Here is a 20530-nt window from a genome sequence, read left to right on the forward strand (position 1 = left end):
AACACCTATACACTTACCAATGTTGACACCTGATAATTTGCGTGGCCTCAGTAGTTGTATATTGTCAGATACATTAATACTAGAAGACCCTGATGGGGTGATCATTAGTAAGTTAATAAAAATGTTTATTAAAATCTATTCAAATGGGTTTTGAAATCGTATTTAGTTAGTTATGTACAATATTCTTTATTGTGATTTTGTATTTTTTTTCATGGAATTTGTGTTCCACCAACTAACTTTGACCAATTAATATTTCCCAATTAATCAATATTAATTAGTTGATGGTGTATTGCAACCACAAGTCTATTTTTGGTCCCTTGTTGTTTGTTCAACTTTTACGATAAACAGTAAATTTTTATTATTATCCAAGCATTTTTTCCATGTAAAGTTTCTTTAAGCTTTAATGATAAAAGTCAGACTGATCTTACGCTCCCAACAGTGTTTCTGAGCAACATTACGCCAGTCAGTACCACCCATGTGGACCCTCCCAGGACAATGATGCCATTATCCTCTGACCACACAAGTTGATTGCAATAGCTTAGCGTTGATGTTTGTCTACTCAGCATAGATTTGGGGGATTTAGTCAGATTATATTAATCCTTAATCTAAACTTTTATGTGACTTGGGATTAGGTACTTACTGATATGATTCCATATGATCTATTGATAGAGATGGAAGAAACTGATCACTGAGGCTTACGATACAATCTCATCCTTAAATCCCTTAATGTAAACATGGGAGTACTGGCATCCCATTCTGTGGCTGAGTGTGGCTTTATAACAACTAGGCTATAACCCATCCTTCATAGAGAGGCTTTAAAACCACTAGGCTATATCCCATCCTTCAGAGAGAGGCTTTATAACCACTAGGCTATATCCCATTCTTCAGAGAGAGGCTTTATAACCACTAGGCTATATCCTATCCTTCAGAAAGAGGCTTTATAACCACTAGGCTATATCCCATTCTTCAGAGAGAGGCTTTATAACCACTAGGCTATATCCTATCCTTCAGAAAGAGGCTTTATAACCACTAGGCTATATTCCATCCTTCAGAGAGGCTTTATAACCACTAGGCTATATTCTATCCTTCAGAGAGAGGCTTTATAACCACTAGGCTATATCCCATTCTTCAGAGAGAGGCTTTATAACCACTAGGCTATATCCTATCCTTCAGAAAGAGGCTTTATAACCACTAGGCTATATTCCATCCTTCAGAGAGGCTTTATAACCACTAGGCTATAACCCATACTTCACAGAAAGGCTTTAAAACCACTAGGCTATATCCCATCCTTCATAGAGAGGCTTTAAAACCACTAGGCTATATCCTATCCTTCAGAAAGAGGCTTTATAACCACTAGGCTATATTCCATCCTTCAGAGAGGCTTTATAACCACTAGGCTATAACCCATACTTCACAGAAAGGCTTTAAAACCACTAGGCTATATCCCATCCTTCAGAGAGAGGCTTTAAAACCACTAGGCTATATCCTATTCTTCAGAGAAAGGCTTTATAACCACTAGGCTATATTCTATCCTTCAGAGAGGCTTTATAACCACTAGGCTATATCCCATCCTTCAGAGAGAGGCTTTAAAACCACTAGGCTATATCCCATCCTTCGGAGAGAGGCTTTATAACCACCAGGCTATATCCCATCCTTCAGAGAGAGGCTTCATAACCACTAGGCTATATCCCATCCTTCAGAGAGAGGCTTTATAACCACTAGGCTATATCCCATCCTTCAGAGAGAGGCTTCATAACCACTAGGCTATATCCCATCCTTCAGAGAGAGAGAGAGGCTTTATACCCCCTAGACTATATCCCTCCCTTTTCCTGAATGTGGATAGATAATGACAAGGCTAGATCCAAACCTTCTCCTGGTTGAGGCTTTATAACCACCAGGCTAGATCCCCTCCTACTCCTGGTTGAGGCTTTATAACCACCGGGCTAGATCCCCTCCTACTCCTGGTTGAGGCTTTATAACCACCAGGCTAGATCCCCTCCTACTCCTGGTTGAGGCTTTATAACCACCGGGCTAGATACCTTCCTACTCCTGGTTGAGGCTTTATAACCACCAGGCTAGATCCCCTCCTACTCCTGGTTGAGGCTTTATAACCACCAGGCTAGATCCCCTCCTACTCCTGGTTGAGGCTTTATAACCACCAGGCTAGATCCCCTCCTACTCCTGGTTGAGGCTTTATAACCACCGGGCTAGATCCCCTCCTACTCCTGGTTGAAGCTTTATAACCACCAGGCTAGATCCCCTCCTACTCCTGGTTGAGGCTTTATAACCACCAGGCTAGATCCCCTCCTACTCCTGGTTGAGGCTTTATAACCACCAGGCTAGATCCCCTCCTACTCCTGAATTCCCCAAGAGGCACACATTTACTGGGGATATTGTTTCTTATCCTGAATTTCCAAATTCTCTCTATCCTTTTCCTGACTTCTAGGAGTACACATATGGTAGTTGTGCGTCATCATCAGCTGCCCTTTTGACCTGGCAATTCTCACCCAAATCCCCATAACAAGACAACATATTCTTCTCCTGAATCTCTACAAGCACACAACAGTAAATAACAGCACTTACCTTCTTTCTATCGGTGTTTGGGACATACTCCCCGCACTGGACATAGCCGGCGAATCCTGGAAAAAGTTATCACCAGGTTTATTCATGGATGAACTCCACAATACATTAAAACAGTTTGCACATAAACAGTGGTAATTTGAAACAATGGAAAATTTGAAGGACAGACCACAAAGAAATATAGAATATACAAGAAAGTACTAATAATATTAACAAAAAATCAACAAATAATTGACAAAAATAGTTTCTAAATATTGTTTAAGAAAACCTTGCTATATATGACCACATTAATGTTTTATTTCACATTAGGTTCCAATGTCTTTTGGTACTACTTGACATACCACTACTTTCTGCAAGAATATATGTCAAATGTGTCTCATTCTTTTATTTATCTAACTTAACCTACATAGGCCATCTGTACTGTAACAAAGGCAAAAACAAATAACAGGCTACAAACACTAAACGCAATTAATATGTTTTCCTATTCAGAAATACCTCTTAACTAGTTGCCCACCAGCATTACAAACTATTGATACTAATGGATGGCTGTTTGCACAACTACTTCTGGGTTGTCAATGAGATTAGAAAATAAACAGAACACAAGTACTTGAATTTTCTCTTACCAAGATTAACACGAGTCGATCTCAATTGATCAATGCGGCCTCTTACAGTTAAATATGACTAACACTCAATCTCGGTTCAGCTTTCAGCAGCCTTGAGAAATGAAGAAGAGGGTTCTTTTCAAAGAGGACTCTTCAAATTAAATAAAATTAGCTTTCACTTTTAATAACTATATTTGAATTTTTGTTTGTCTTTTGTATGTTTTCACTCTAAAGAATAAATGATATTTTGCCATAATTAGCAACTTCTGTTAAACATGTCTAATCTCGCTGTTGAGTTATCCTTGTGGTTACAGTATTGGCTCGTCACACTGATGTCCTGGGTTCGATTCTCATGGATGGGGACAGTGTGAAAAGTCTATTTCTAATGTCACTTGAACAGTATTCCAGTTATATCACAGCCTGTCAGCTTAATGTGGGAAGAGAGCCTGAAGTCATGCAGGTCTCAGATGTTTGGTCAAATGACTGAGTGAATGAGTACGGTTTTTGGCCATTTTCCAGCAATATCTCGGTGGGACACCAGAAATAGGCTTCACACATTTGGGAATCAAATATGGGTCTACGGCATGACAGGCAAACGCTTTAACCACTGGGCTAGTTCACCGCCTCTGGTCAAATGAATACCCCCTAGCTATGAGTCTGTGCAATGAGCATTTGTGAGTGAGGGAGTATGGTTTTCACTGCTTTTAGCTATATTCCAGAAATATCACGGCGGGGGACACCAGAAATGAGCTTCACACATTATACCCATGTCGGAAATCGAACCCGGCTCTTCAGCGTGACGAGTGAATGCTTTAACCACTTGGCTACCCGACCGACCCAATAACCATTAAGACTTCAACTTTGAGTTAGTGGGTAAGCATGAAGACATCCTTAGAGAATACCTATAGGTAAGGTTATCAGAAATTATTTATTACACTTTCATCCAAAAATGTCTTTCTTAAACAAACTGTTCGAGGTATCTGTGTACACTAACTGTCAACAGATGCGTACACTAACTGTCAACAGATGTGTACACTGTCAACAGATGCCTACACTAATTGTCTACAGATGCGTACACTGTCAACAGACTTGTACACTAACTGTCAACAGATGCGTACACTAACCGTCAACACGAAGCCTGAATGTTTAGTAGACACTATGTATGGTGTATTTCATCAAGTAAAGAGAGAAGAGATCACACAAAGATGCTTCCTTCATCTGTTGGTACTGGAGGACAATAAAACCATGTGAAGCAGGTGTTTTGTAGCGAGGCAGGTGGGATGACAATCCAATAATTACCTTATTTTGACCTGTTATGTGGTCTACCATTCAAACCATTGAGTATACAACTCATTCAATATGCCCCTGATTATATATGCTGGAACTGAGGATGTACTAGTGTCATGAGAAATATAACATGTGTTGGATAGGGTTCAAATCAGATTTCCTTTTATGGCTCAATTATGTCTACCCATAGTCTGAACAACAGTGGTGAATGCCTCCTGTAGGGTAGAGACTAGTCATTAGGATGAACCAGTAGCCTTAAACAACATTCATGAATACTCTTCTCTATGATATCCCATGTGAAGACAAGATGCTGTTGCTCCTGAGAAACTCAGGCTGACTGTTGGTATTGTCAAGTGACTTAGTTCGGGAGCAGGATGGGACCCTTGTGTTGGTATTGTCAAGTGACTTAGTACAGGAGCAGGATGGGACCCTTGTGTTGGTATTGTCAAGTGACTTAGTACAGGAGCAGGATGGGACCCACTGGTGTTGGTATTGTCAAGTGACTTAGTACAGGAGCAGGATGGGACCCTTGTGTTGGTATTGTCAAGTGACTGAGTTCAGGAGCAGGATGAGACGGACCCTTGTGTTGGTATTGTCAAGTCACTGAGTTCAGGAGCAGGATGGGACCCTTGTGTTGGTATTGTCAAGTGACTTAGTTCAGGAGCAGGATGGGACCCTTGTGTTGGTATTGTCAAGTGACTTAGTACAGGAGCAGGATGGGACCCTTGTGTTGGTATTGTCAAGTGACTTAGTACAGGAGCAGGATGGGACCCTTGTGTTGGTATTGTCAAGTGACTTAGTACAGGAGCAGGATGGGACCCACTGGTGTTGGTATTGTCAAGTGACTTAGTACAGGAGCAGGATGGGACCCTTGTGTTAGTATTGTCAAGTGACTTAGTTCGGGAGCAGGATGGTACCCTGGTGTTGGTATTGTCAAGTGACTTAGTACAGGAGCAGGATGGTACCCTGGTGTTGGTATTGTCAAGTGACTTAGTACAGGAGCAGGATGGGACCCTTGTGCTGGTATTGTCAAGTCACTTAGTACAGGAGCAAGATGGTACACTGGTGTTGGTATTGTCAAGTGACTTAGTTCGGGAGCAGGATGGTACCCTGGTGTTGGTATTGTCAAGTCACTTAGTTCAGGAGCAGGATGGGACCCACTGGTGTGGGTTAGGGTGTCCATGAGGGTGTTGGTGTGGGTTTGGGTTAGGGTGTGCATGAGGGTGTTGGTGTGGGTTAGGGTGTGCATGAGGGTGTTGGTGTGGGTGTGGATGAGGGTGTTGGTGTGGGTGTGGGTGTGGGTTAGGGTGTGCATGAGGGTGTTGGTGTGGGTGTGCGTTAGGGTGTGCATGAGGGTGTTGGTGTGGGTGTGGGTTAGGGTGTGCATGAGGGTGTTGGTGTGGGTGTGCATTAGGGTGTGCATTAGGGTGTTGGTGTGGGTGTGGGTTAGGGTGTGCATGAGGGTGTTGGTGTGGGTGTGGGTTAGGGTGTGCATGAGGGTGTTGGTGTGGGTGTGGGTTAGGGTGTGCATGAGAGTGTTGGTGTGGGTGTGGGTTAGGGTGTGCATGAGGGTGTTGGTGTGGGTGTGGGTGTGGGTGTGGGTTAGGGTGTGCATGAGGGTGTTGGTGTGGGTGTGCGTTAGGGTGTGCATGAGGGTGTTGGTGTGGGTGTGGGTTAGGGTGTGCATGAGGGTGTTGGTGTGGGTGTGGGTTAGGGTGTGCATGAGGGTGTTGGTGTGGGTGTGGGTTAGGGTGTGCATGAGGGTGTTGGTGTGGGTGTGCATTAGGGTGTGCATTAGGGTGTTGGTGTGGGTGTGGGTTAGGGTGTGCATGAGGGTGTTGGTGTGGGTGTGGGTTAGGGTGTGCATGAGGGTGTTGGTGTGGGTGTGGGTTAGGGTGTGCATGAGGGTGTTGGTGTGGGTGTGGGTTAGGGTGTGCATGAGGGTGTTGGTGTGGGTGTGGGTGTTGGTGTTGGTGTGGGTGTGGGTTAGGGTGTGCATTAGGGTGTTGGTGTGGGTGTGGGTTAGGGTGTGCATTAGGGTGTTGGTGTGGGTGTGGGTTAGGGTGTGCATGAGGGTGTTGGTGTGGGTGTGGGTTAGGGTGTGCATTAGGGTGTTGGTGTGGGTGTTGGTGTTGGTGTTGGTGTTGGTGTGGGTTAGGGTTGTGGGTTAGGGTTAGGGTATGGGGGTGGGTTATCCGTTGTTTAATGTATGTGCAAAAATGTCAAAGGAGGTCTAGTTTTCCCCCAGGCATGTTCTGACGCCTCACATACTCCATTAGATTCAATTAACAGACGTTCACTGAAGTAACACATTCATGTTTTCTGAAAGCAAGGACAACTGTTGCATGCCAGGTGTCTTGTAATTTTGCCAAAATGGCCAGCATTTTAAGTGGATTCCTGACATACCCGCCGACAATTGGAGCATGGAACATAGGTTCCTTCACTGACGGCAAGAATCGAGACAGATCTCATACACTAACATTCAGATAATCAAAAGGCTTTTGTCATGTTTTTCTCACCTAACCTGCCGTTTGTGTCTTTCCTATATTTATTCACTTTATAACCCATGATTTCAAAACCAAGGCTAGATTAGTTAGTGTTCTTGCTTTTACATGCCTACTTTCTGATTTTGAAAATAAAAGAAACATAAGATATTGTTAAATGCTTCATATAGCAGAAATATGTCTCTTGTACAACATACTGTTTTAGCCTACACTAATTTTGCAAAACAAAATAAACATAAAATTAAATAAATAATTAAATGCTGCATTTAACGGCAAAATGTCTCTCATAAAACATACCGTATATGGTAATCTATATCAAAATGTTATGTGCGGTAGATAAGCTGGAGCCCCAACCTAAAACTATGTCTCCTCATGATCTGTCATCGGAAATAAAAATATCAACAAATCCATATTGAATTACGCAAGTTTAACTTGTTGTTACACCATTGGTAATAAATAAGAAATACAATTGATATAATAAATCATCATCAGTGGTGTTTAATTGCAAAAGATTTCATTGACAAAGTTTGTTATAGCGTTGTTCATTCACCTGAAGCGATACGATGTAGTTTTTTTAACCAGAAAAAGAGTTTGATGAAAGTGTAACCAATACATAAGCCAACCCCTTTCAGCAGAATCTTTTTTCAAGTCCTCAAAATTCAGCTTATCTACGGTTAAATACGGTACTGTTTTTAGCCTACTCTTATTTTGTAAAATATATAATTAAACATATTTATATTTTTTCTTTCATCTCCTACCTCTTAGTTCACAAAAAAACTTTGAAAATCATGAACATAAATTTGTGTGATCAAAAAGTCAGTTGTACTTGTCCACCACTCCTGATTTAAATACCTTAATGTAAAGTGCACGAGACAAGCTTACGTAAGACTTTATCCTAAGCTACGGCTTGAGGCAGGGTTTACATTCAGAAAGAATATTGTTTACCTTGATCGGTCATGATTAAATTGGTTACTTAAGCACTCACTTCAACTCATGTGGTATAAACTGTTATCCAACAGTACAGGAACGGTTAGTCAACGACCATGTAGCCATGAGGTACCAGTGAAAGAGTTTTATCAGGGCTCATACACTATTACCCTGAACAAATTTACATGTGTTACTGGCATACAAATATTTTTTTACCACTTTTTTTTCTTCAAAACTGCACCAGGCCTGGGACACTCAAACTAAAATTCCATGGCTGTTCCAGGATTCCAGGACCCAATTAAGAGCTGTTTTATAGCAGAGATGCCAATCCGAAATTGAGGCAGTTAGAAATATTTGGGATAATTTAGGCCTAGAATAGTGCAGTTAATTCTCAAAAGATATTCGTAATCACCATTTGCATGATTGACAGCATAGGACATAACTGCACAAGAGAAGAACTGCTTTCATTGGAAAAGCATTGTTATCTAAAACTGTCTTTCTCAAAGACAGGTTTCCAAGCTTGTATTGCTATCTAACAACATTAAAAAAAATGGTAAGTTGGTTGAGGTGAGATGAGGTGAAATGGGGTTTAACGTCACGTCCAAGATTATTGCACTTATATAGCGACATGTGTGTGTGTGTGTGTGTGTGTGCGTGGCTGCTTGTACTAGTCCGGACAGATACCGATTGTTAGTACTCGCACACTGAGATACCATGCCGCAGTTTAACATGAATACCCCATTCAGACACAGTATACTGACTCCGAGCCGACCAGTCCTTGTTTTAGCCCCTTAATGCCTAGCGCCAGACAGGGTAACAACAAGTACCATCTTTTAACGTCTTTTGGTATGACGTGGCCGGGGATCGAACCCCAGACCTTCCGCTCTCCACGGATGCGGTGGGTAAGTTGGTGGAGGCAAGAGTTTGATGCAAAGAGCTTCAGGGAGTAACTACAGCACACAAAACTGATGTTACCTCAGTAACCATGGTAACCAGTATTACTGGCCATGTTTGTAATGTTTGACCAAAATTACAAGTATGTATTGGTGGAATTTGCAAAATATCATAATGATTCCACCATATCATAACGGTCCGCATCCGTGTGTCACCATTTTGAACAGCATTCCGGTTATATCACAGAGTGTCAGCTAAATGTGGGAGTTCAGCAGGTCATACCTGAATGTTTCAAAGTTTTGTGAAACCAACGACCACTGGTATGCATGGTATTGAGGGGCCAGTGACCCTAATCTGGGCTGATCTGGGATTTAAAGTCACATCTAGCGGACTAAGGGATGATTATCACGATGGTAGCAGCACATTTGTCATAACTCCTGTATATTTAGACGATTGTGGCACTGTAGCAAGTCTGTTTGTCAAACTGATCTACAGATTCTGCATATCCCATAAATGAGAAGTGGGAAAAAATAAAACCTGACAATAAGTTATTAATTTATATATTCAACTAAAACAAAATTACACCACAAAGCTATCTCAGTGCTACAACTATTATAAACCTATGTTAAAGTATGGAAGTTACAATCATCTTAGTGCAACAACTATTATAGACCTATGTTAAAGTATGGAGGTTACGATCATCTTAGTGCTACAACTATTATAGACCTATGTTAAAGTATGGAAGTTACGATCATCTTAGTGCTACAACTATTATAGACCTATGTTAAAGTATGGAAGTTACGATCATCTTAGTGCTACAACTATTATAGACCTATGTTAAAGTATGGCAGTTACGATCATCTTAGTGCTACAACTATTATAGACCTATGTTAAAGTATGGAAGTTACGATCATCTTAGTGCTACAACTATTGTAAACCTATGTTAAAGTATGGAGGTGACGATCATCTTAGTGCTACAACTATTATAAACCTATGTTAAAGTATGGAGGTTACGATCATCTTAGTGCTACAACTATACAAACCTATGTTAAAGTATGGGAGTTACAATTATCTTAGTGCTACAACTATTATAAACCTATGGTAAAGTATGGAAGTTACAATCATCTTAGTGCTACATCTGCTTTGTGAAACGTGGCCCAGGGTTGTACATGACGTGTAATTCTGCATATTTGACTCACAAATTTTAAACTGAAATTTTCAAGAAAATGATTGTAAACCAAAAATACAATATTACCATATTCGACGTAAGCGCCAATGGCGATATTTGCTAATATATTGGCATGTGAACAATCCTAATTAGCACCCTTTTCGATTGATCAATGTACACAAGACTTATGTATTCGCGTATAATACACTTATGTGTTATATGCACACTGAATTATGGGCAATTTAATTCTGGACAAATATATCTCTCGTACATAAACATTTCAGGCTTTCAGCATAATACACGAAATTTATCTTTTAACACTTCTTTCACTAAAATAACATTCTAATAAGAGCCCCCCTAATTCTAATTTTGAGAGCGCCCTGGGCGCTTATTACGTCGAATACGGTATGTCTGTCCTTAGATTGTTTTGCGAAACAGAACTCTTCAAGTCGTGATGTCCGATGCATCTAATTGATGGAACCCCCATCATGCCCCAGATGAAACTTATCACACTTACTCATTAAACATTGATCAATGATTAATTAAATTAGCGTTTGTGATTAATAATCAATACAACCATGTTACACTCTTGATAAATATCATGACTCCCTTGTAAAGGCTGTTATTAAGTAGCGATCTTGGATAGAGTTGGCCATTTGTAAGATTAGGAATGTAACATGTCCACATGATGTTGATAGGAAAGTCATCATTTGTACTCTCTACTCTGTAGGCTACCATTATCTGTAGTCAACCACTTTCTGTAGGCAACCACACTCTGTGGGCAACCATACTCAGTAGGCAACCACACTCTGTAGGCAACCACACTCTGTAGGCAACCATACTCTGTAGGCAACCACATTCAGTAGGCAACCATACTCTGTAGGCTACCATTATCTGTAGTCAACCACTTTCTGTAGGCAACCACACTCTGTAGGCAACCACACTCTGTAGGCAACCACACTCTGTAGGCAACCACACTCTGTAGGCAACCATACTCTGTAGGCAACCACACTCAGGATAGTGTGTATACACATTACATAAATTGAGATAAATGACCAACTAATTGTGGACTAATTGCGGTTCAGATTAATTCCAAGTTAATTTGACTTGTGTTTATACCTTCCAAACACTGCTACGTCTTTAGACAAACATATCAATACTTAACTTTCATTATGAAATGAAAAGATCAGAAAGAGATATTTTGCATGATACATGTAGATATGTTATGAATATCTAATTTTCCAATAACAAGAAAATCTGATCATTGAGAAAATCAGATAGCGTTCGTGAAATTATTAATTAATATTGATAAATCAATATAGCTTATGTATAAAACCATGTATACTTTGCCAGTATATACCAGTATATACCACATGATCCTTACACAGCGGGTCTGGGTTCATTGCCCACACATGAGAGACTATAATGATGACATTGTCATTTACAATCAAACATGGCCGCCATCCCTACTGTCCACACCACTGATTCTGATAAGGTCAGACCTTACTTGACAAACAGCGTGTTGAAATTCGGCAAGTCTTTACCCATGAATCACTATGAGGATATCTGTTCAAGGTCAATACACAGTTTCTCGTCATGGTGTGGCGACAGTGAAAAATAAGAAAAGAAAATGAGATATGGAAAACAACAATAAGAGCATTTGAGAGCATTTGAGGGCATTTGAGACCTGGTTGGCTACAGCTGCATTTGGGAGCTAATCCCTTTGGTGTTTTGGTTGAACGAAGCATCCATCATGCAGTTCTTTGCTTGTTTTATACATTCCTTGTTTAAAACAGACAACAATGTCTTTACATTCTATTACTCATATGTGAAGAATGTGGCGGAACAATAATGCCATCTCGCTTGCTATATTTATGTTCAGGATATGGTTGTGTTTAAGTACTATAAATCATTTCATATTGTCTGCTTGAAAATCTTTCAGCTCACATGTTGGTATATCCTTTTAAGAATATCTTAATGCAAAGGGAAGACAAATAAATTGTTTTTGTATAAGTGTTATTGCATGAAGACTGAGTTCGGGAACTAAAATGTTCAGTTGACAGATCAAGGGACGTCAATTAAGGCATTAGACATTAGAAAGGATGAGTTTAGCATGGATGGTGCGGGAGAGAGATGTTGATACATAGTAGAAGTATAGGGTAGTGTGTGTAGCAGAGAGAGTGGTGCGGAGTGTGTGTGTGTTGTATGTGTGTGTGTATGTGTGTGTGTGTGTGTATGTGTGTGTGTGTGTGTGTTGTATGTGTGCGTGTATGTGTGTGTGTGTTGGGAGGGGGTGTGTGTGAGTCTAGGTGGCAGTAGAAGTATAGGGTAGTGTGTGTAGCGGAGAGAGAGGTACGGAGTGTGTGTGTGTTGTATGTGTGCGCATATGTGTGCGTGTGTGTGTGTGTGTGTGTTGGGATGGGGGGGTGTGAGTCTAGGTGGCAGTGGCAGTATAGGGTAGTGTGTGAGGCAGAGAGAGAGGTACGGAGTGTGTGTGTGTTGTATGTGTGCGCATATGTGTGCGTGTGTGTGTGTGTTGGGAGGGGGGGGGGTGTGAGTCTAGGTGGCAGTGGCAGTATAGGGTAGTGTGTGTAGCAGAGAGAGTGGTACGGAGTGTGTGTGTGTGTTGTATGTGTGCGTGTGTGGGGGGTGGGGGGATGCGTCTAGTTGGTAGTGGCAGTATAGGGTAGTGTGTGAGGCAGAGAGAGTGGTACGGAGTGTGTGTGTGTGTTGTATGTGTGCGTGTGTGGGGGGTGGGGGGATGAGTCTAGTTGGTAGTGGCAGTATAGGGTAGTGTGTGAGGCAGAGAGAGAGGTACGGAGTGTGTGTGTGTTGTATGTGTGCGCATATGTGTGCGTGTGTGTGTGTGTGTGCGTGTGTTGGGGGGGGGTGGGGGGTGGGGTTGGGGTTAGTGGAAGTATAAGGTAGTGTGTGTATCAGAGAGGAAGGGTAGGGTTGAGGCTAGGTGGCAGTGGAAGTATCTAGATCTAGGGAAGATAAAGGGTAGATGGTGTGTGTAGCAGAAAGAGTGGCTCAGTGGGTGGGTGGGGGAGGGTGGCATGGTGTGTGTGTGGGTGGGGGAGGGTGGCATGGTGTGCGTGTGGGTGGGGGAGGGTGGCATGGTGTGTGTGTGGGTGGGTGGGGGTGCAGTTTGGGGTAGATGTGTGTATAGGAGAGGGTGGCATGGTGTATAACGGGTATGTGAGTGTGAGTACGCAGCAGTGAAAGTTGAGGGTAGATGATGTTTGTAGTAGAGTAGGAGTAGGGGGCGTTGTAGTCAAAGCCGCAGTAGTTGATAGGGCGTGAGATGGGTTGGGGTACGAGGGTGTGCAGGGGAGGGCTTTGACACAAGGGGGTAGCAGAAGGACAGAATTTAATCAGGGTACAGTGAAACTGTTTTGGCGTGGGATTGCAGTAAGGAGGGATATTGTATCAGGCTTAGACTATGCACAATTCAAGGTTCACCTCTAATTTCAACACACACATCATACATGCTAAACAATTCTGACAACCAAGAGTAGCATAAAATTAAGACAAGCCAAGCATGACAACAAGAGTCTTCTCAAATGCTTCACCACACTTGATCATGTCTGTTCACAGTCTATTAAACAGCGATTGTGTTTCCCAGATAAGTCAGTAACCTTAAGGGCTGAATTCCAATAATTTATCGATGGCTGGTTCTCCGCCATGCATCAGGCATCAGGCACAAGTGCAAGCCCCGACACACTGGCCCAGCCCATCTCTGTAACATTTGCTGTTCCAGCTTCACCTTAATGGGCCAGCGAGTCCATAAAATACTGGAATATGGGTCAGGTCGTGTCTGTGTCCATATGTTGGTTCTAGTGATGGAATGTATAGATTTACACTGTGACACGGTGGAAGGGATCGAATCCACACTGTTGCACTTGTATGCCGTTGTCACATTCTTAATATCGGAGGTCGAATCGGGTCATTGATTTTGTTGTTCAGGTTTTAGAATTTCAATTTCATGGCCGCTGTGCCATGAAGATAAGATTAAAAAATACACGTAATTGTTGATTTCATGACAGGATGATATTTTCAAATTATCTGGTAAATTTAAGTCTGTTGGTTTGATTTTCCTAAAACGAATAAAAGCCAATCCAAATGAAGTATTTTGTATTTTGTTTCGTTTTCAAAAACATTAGTGTAAGCAATCTACAAAGCAAGAACAAACATGACCTCGTTTCCATTACTTGTTAATGAGTGGGTGAGATGGGTTTAATGCCGCTTTTAACATTATTCCACTCATATCGCGGGGTGTCAGCTTAATGTGGGAGTAAAGGCTGAAGTGATGCAGGTCTCAGACGTTTACCACTTCGATGAAACCTACGAGCACAGGTATAGTGCTGACAAACCTAGAAACATAATCGGGGCGAATCATGATTCGAACCAACAATCATAGATTTCTGGCGTACCCAACTCTGCATCGCGAATCGCAGCGCCTAGACGTCTGGGCCACCTGTGCCCCCTACTTGTTAATGAGGATATAAGATATATTTCATAAATATAATATACAAGGATGTACACTGTATTTTGTTTCCATTAGCAGATGATGTTTAACGGAACATTGTTCAGTGTATTCTAGCAAAGACGTATACGTTTTTGATTTTAGCAATATGCTCCCTAAAATAGGTCCCCAGTATCCCAACTCCTCGTAAGTTTCGACAAAGATGGAGAATGGGTGATTTCAAAGTGTAGTGAATTTGGTTCAAACAGTATTTCAGTTATAGCACTCACTGCATGTCAACATGATGTGGGAGGAGCTTGTGTCTGCGCGAACATCTGACAACCTGCACGAAAATCTGACAACCGCTCTTTAGGAGGTCACACTGAAGTCCAGTGAAGTGTTTAATTAGCCAATCAAGGCAAAGCATTCAGACCAGGATATCAGATTTCTGTATTTTGAAAATTGAACTTAAATGACCAGTTCCAAATGCAAATAATAAAGTGTGTGATCATATCGTTGTGGATATTTTATCCACCCTGTTATTTCTGAGCACCATTGCGTCTACAACCAAAGGGAATACCATGTAGAAGTCATTGGCCTAAAGACTGCTTTACCAAATGAACATAAAGGGTGATATTTCAGCCTTGTTGCGGAGACTGATACACTGAAGGTAGACAAGAAAACTATTTACTTCTCAAAGTTTCAAGATAATACCAATCAATAGTCACATTCATGTATTACTAAAAGGGTGCGTACTGTTTCTTTAACATTCAGCTTGTTCTAAGAATCAATTCTTGATAAAAAATGTCATTGATTTTAAGAATGACTATGGGTGATCAATAAAACGTGTTATAACCTGTATAATATTTTCCCTCCAAAGACGTAGGTGCTTGGCCAGCTTACATCATGTACACATACAGTGGATTGGACTCAAGGAAACAAAGGGTGTCTAAATATTTATACCAGGGACTAATTCAAACTTTATGTTCTGTTATATGGTGAAGTGAAATGGGGTTTAGCATTGCGTCCAAGATTATTGCACTTATGTAGTGACGTGCATGTACGTGTTTGTGTGTGTGGCTGCTTGCACTAGTCCGGACTAATGGTGATCTTTTAGTGCTAGCCCACTGAGATACCATGCTGCAGTTAAACATAAATACCCCACTCAGACACGGTATACTGACTCCGAGCCGACTAGTCCTTGTTTTAACCCTTAATCCCGAGCGCCAGACAGGGTAATAACAAGTACCATCTCTTAACGTTGGTATGACACGACCAAGGATCGAACCCAGACCTTCCACTCTCCGGGCACGTGCTGTAACACGAGACCACAGAGCCAGTCCTCTGTTACATGGAAATACAGACATTTCTTTTGTTCTAGGAAAGACCACTTGTTCTACAGATCTGTCTGGCAGTTTTTAGTCTCTTTCTCTCACAAGGGTGTTCTACAGATCTGTCTGGCAGTTTTTAGTCTCTTTCTCTCACAAGGGTGTTCTACAGATCTGTCTGGCAGTTTTTAGTCTCTTTCTCTCACAAGGGTGTTCTACAGATCTGTCTGGCAGTTTTTAGTCTCTTTCTCTCATAAGGGTGTTCTACAGATCTGTCTGGCAGTTTTTAGTCTCTTTCTCTCATAAGGGTTTTCTACAGATCTGTCTGGCAGTTTTTAGTCTCTTTCTCTCATAAGGGTGTTCTACAGATCTGTCTGGCAGTTTTTAGTCTCTTTCTCTCATAAGGGTGTTCTACAGATCTGTCTGGCAGTTTTTAGTCTCTTTCTCTCATAAGGGTGTTCTACAGATCTGTCTGGCAGTTTTTAGTCTCTTTCTCTCACAAGGGTGTTCTACAGATCTGTCTGGCAGTTTTTAGTCTCTTTCTCTCATAAGGGTGTTCTACAGATCTGTCTGGCAGTTTTTAGTCTCTTTCTCTCATAAGGGTGTTCTACAGATCTGTCTGGCAGTTTTTAGTCTCTTTCTCTCATAAGGGTGTTCTACAGATCTGTCTGGCAGTTTTTAGTCTCTTTCTCTCACAAGGGTGTTCTACAGATCCGTCTGACAGTTTTTAGTCTCTTTCTCTCATAAGGGTGTTCTACAGATCTGTCTGGCAGTTTTTAGTCTCTTTCTCTCATAAGGGTGTTCTACAGATCTGTCTGGCAGTTTTTAGTCTCTTTCTCTCACCAGGGTGTTCTACAGATCTGTCTGACAGTTTTTAGTCTCTTTCTCTCATAAGGGTGTTCTACAGATCTGTCTGGCAGTTTTTAGTCTCTTTCTCTCATAAGGGTGTTCTACAGATCTGTCTGACAGTTTTTAGTCTCTTTCTCTCAGAAGGGTGTTCTACAGATCCGTCTGACAGTTTTTAGTCTCTTTCTCTCATAAGGGTGTTCTACAGATCTGTCTGACAGTTTTTAGTCTCTTTCTCTCATAAGGGTGTTCTACAGATCTGTCTGACAGTTTTTAGTCTCTTTCTCTCATAAGGGTGTTCTACAGATCTGTCTGGCAGTTTTTAGTCTCTGTCTCTCACAAGGGTGTTCTACAGATCCATCTTGCAGTTTATCAGAAGGATACGATTTCGGTATGGACTTGACACATGTTGAGCTTCATTTCAAGTAATGATAAACAAAAGTAAACATGGGAGTCTGTGAGCATGCAAAGTGTTAGAAGATTTCCCCAATATCACAAAAGGTGTTGCATAGTTTAAACAGCGAGTGTTTGTGTTGAGACACTGAATGGGAAGAAGTTAATCTTGTTGCACACAGGCCTCACATCTCTCCCAAAACGACAACAAAATGAGTCCTAAGATCACTTAAATACAAGCGTCTAAACAAGACTAGTCAAGTCCTGATAGGAACACTGTGCTAACTCACACTCTTAAGAAAGTCGGAGACAACAGAATATAATGTTTACTCTTGTTATAATGAAATGAAGATTAGCATGAGTCAGTTCCATGCTCAAATCTGATGCTATTTGTATGACAACATCCCCCAACAGCCAGTCACATTTATTCCCGACCTGCACACTCAGAATACCCTTATCAAATGTTGACTTGCATATAGTGTCCAGTAACCTTTTATATAAATTTTACAGTTACAATGACAATTTTGCTATGTTTGTGTACTTTTATTTATTTACATATTCATTTTGACAGGGGAAGTATGTCAGAGGTAGAAAATTAAACTAAAGGATTTGAAAAATGATATTTCACTATTTAAGTCTAAGACCCAGTAAATCAACTCATCAGTAGCATAATGAAGCTGGGCTGCTTTGTATAAATGTCGCTGAAATCAGGGGTCCGGAAAATTGAAAATCCCAATCGGACATTTGCATTTAGGCCACGCCCCCTTCAAATAGTGTATTTTCATATAACTTTTCACACACATTAAAAGTTGTTACGTATAGTGTTCCCTCGTTATTGCGCGCTTCAGTTATAGCGTGCGGTAAAGCATGGCTCCCAAAATTTACTTCTTAAAATGCTGATCATCTAAATATCTGAATATGTTTCTTATTCTTATTTCGGAGGAAAAGATTTTGCTTTTAGAAGCCACATTTTGTCCTACCGTGAATTCAACTTGCAGTATAAATATTTTAGTTTTATGTATCATTAACTTATCACTTAATGTTGACTATACATATAATATCAGAGGTTATCCATTCAAAACAGATTGACTGAAATTTATTTTAAGTGAAAAATACTAACTGTATATATAAACAGTAAACTTATTAAAAACGCAGTAAAAACAGTAAAAATACATATTAAGTTTCATAAATGTAACATCATTTTTTAAAGCAAAATGCTTTCTGCTGAGTTTGAACAAACAAATGCCACTAATTGCTTCCCATGGTTACAGCTTGCGTGCACAATGACACAAGGAATTGATTATTGTTTACATACATTTCATCGATTACTTACCCGCCTCAGCAGCTGATATATCGGGTTGGTTGTCGTTGAACGCTGGGTTAACGTGACCGTCATGCTCGGGGGAAGTTCGGTCCTCTGATAATCCACTAGAATTTACTTTCCGCGTTTTCTTTGGTCCGGATTTAAAAACTGGAAGAGAAAGGAAAACATTAATATTTGTGTTTTTTTCTTTAAAAAAATACCCTGTTTGCACTTTGATTCAGAATATGCATACAGCAGACAGTTACTCAAGGCTCTTTATTCATTCAAGAACAAACAATTTGATATCGCAAATTGGGGAGGATGGGAGTGGGGGTGGTGTGTGTCATTTATTGATGAATACATTGTACTCTATCAGTGAGGTCTCCGCGGCACATATTCTCCTCCCACCCAGACCTAGGTTGGATCGAGTAACAAAGGACAACAGTATACATAGTTCAATCCTTGATGGTATCTTAATATCCCATAAACCATTCAATACTTGCTTAAAAGTGTAACACAATATATACCGTATTTGACGTAATAAGCACCCAGGGCACTCTCAAAATTAGAAATAAGGGGCTCTTATTAGATATTACTTTAGTGGAAAAATCAGAGTTAAAAGGGAGAATTTTGTAGTTTGTGCTGACGGCCTGAACTGTTTATATATGATAGATATATTTTTCACGAATTTAATTGCCCATCATTAAGGGTGCATGTAACACACGAGTGCATATTATACACGAATAAATAAGTCTTGTATACATTGATCAATCGGAAGGGGTGCTAATTGGGATTATTCACTTGCCAATATATTAGCAAATATCGCCGTGGGCGCTTATTAGAGCAGGGCGCTTATTACATTGAATACGGTATTGCAACATGCCTTCATTATGATGGACCGAGCCCAGTGTCAACATCATATAACCCATCCCAGACATCTGTAGTTTTAAATGACATAAAAAGAACCATATATTTAAAATGATGGCACACAAAACAACCACTCTTAAATATTATTTATCTCTTGTTAATGTTTTTTGTAAAGATTCAAACATTATGTTTCAAAAATGTTTCTTCATGGCATACAACACTTTCAGCGAAACAAGATCCGTACATCGCATAAGATAAAAGTTTATTTAGGATATATGTTTGTCTAATGAGAGAGCAAAGGGTGGAACTCAACTTTCAATAGTATTAAATAATATTGCACTATGTCAAATAAATGCAGTGTACTTAGCACATAAAAACGTTAAAATAAATTCTATTATCATCAGTACATGTGTTGCATGATAAATATTCAATATAACAGTACTGTACACTGTTACTGCATTAGCTTTATCGGTTAGGACATTTCTGTCAGAGAATTGGAATACATTGAATGCATCACTCGTTGAAAGATTGTATGTAATATATATCTTTCAGCACCAGTATTCGGAGTAAAAACCGAAATGAATCTGGGGTTATTAACCTGTCTGAATACAAATACTTTCATTCTCAGTATTAAGATAAACAATGTTGGTTTCATATTTCACACATGTGTTCATATATGCATCTGTTGTTTCAGCAACTGCCTCTGTAGTTTTACTGTTGTTGGCTCACAGATGGGGCAGGATACGATCACCTTTTCGCGAACACCTGGTATCATCACTAATTGATAGTGATTCATAAACACATGTCTATGACAATAAGCTGGAATCGTACAATGGACCTTTTTTATCCAATTTTTTTCTGATCGTAAAAATGCTTTTGACACTTTTATTTAGCAACGTTGAGTGGTCTTGCCAATCATGGATATATCTTACATAACATACAGATTGGGTCACTCAAAGTGATGAAAGTAAGATCTTAACATCCCCCATGTGATGGAGCTAATAGACAAAAGCCAGCTGTTTAAAGACACTACACAAGTTCTTTATCTCTGTATCTGGTATGGAAATAAAGTACTAAGGCCAAACCAGTTCGTTCCTGTTTCTACAAATACTTATTCCCCAAATACCTAGAGGAGAGATATTTTAAGGACTAGATTCATTTTTACAATTGTCCCCATTACCAAACATTCTGGTTTATGAAAAAATACCAACCTCTTCGGGTTTCATTTTTTAGGGGTAAAATGTAATCGCTTGCAAGCTGTAGAGAAAACATTGTCTGAATGTCAATTTTAAGGGTTACTGAACATGACTATTCCCATTACAGAGTCTTGTTTTTCAAACTGGCATAAAAGTGACAAACAGGC

At 40.4% G+C, this 20530-nt stretch overlaps 1 protein-coding gene across 2 annotated transcripts in view; it reads right to left on the reverse strand.

Moving 5' to 3' along the window:
- LOC139442493 (uncharacterized) overlaps positions 1 to 20530 on the reverse strand; it is a 70348-nt gene that overhangs the window by 13573 nt on the left and 36245 nt on the right. For both annotated transcript variants that reach the window (XM_071223303.1, XM_071223302.1), the window contains exons 2-3: positions 18331 to 18468; positions 2584 to 2639 (exon numbers count right to left, since the gene is read on the reverse strand). In XM_071223303.1, coding sequence (XP_071079404.1) covers positions 2584 to 2639; positions 18331 to 18468 — 194 coding nt within the window. The remainder of the gene's footprint in view (positions 1 to 2583; positions 2640 to 18330; positions 18469 to 20530) is intronic.

The sequence above is a fragment of the Haliotis cracherodii genome, unplaced genomic scaffold, assembly GCF_022045235.1.
Source record: "Haliotis cracherodii isolate W230 unplaced genomic scaffold, xgHalCrac1.p SCAF_5, whole genome shotgun sequence".
Classification (NCBI taxonomy): Eukaryota; Metazoa; Mollusca; class Gastropoda; order Lepetellida; family Haliotidae; genus Haliotis; species Haliotis cracherodii.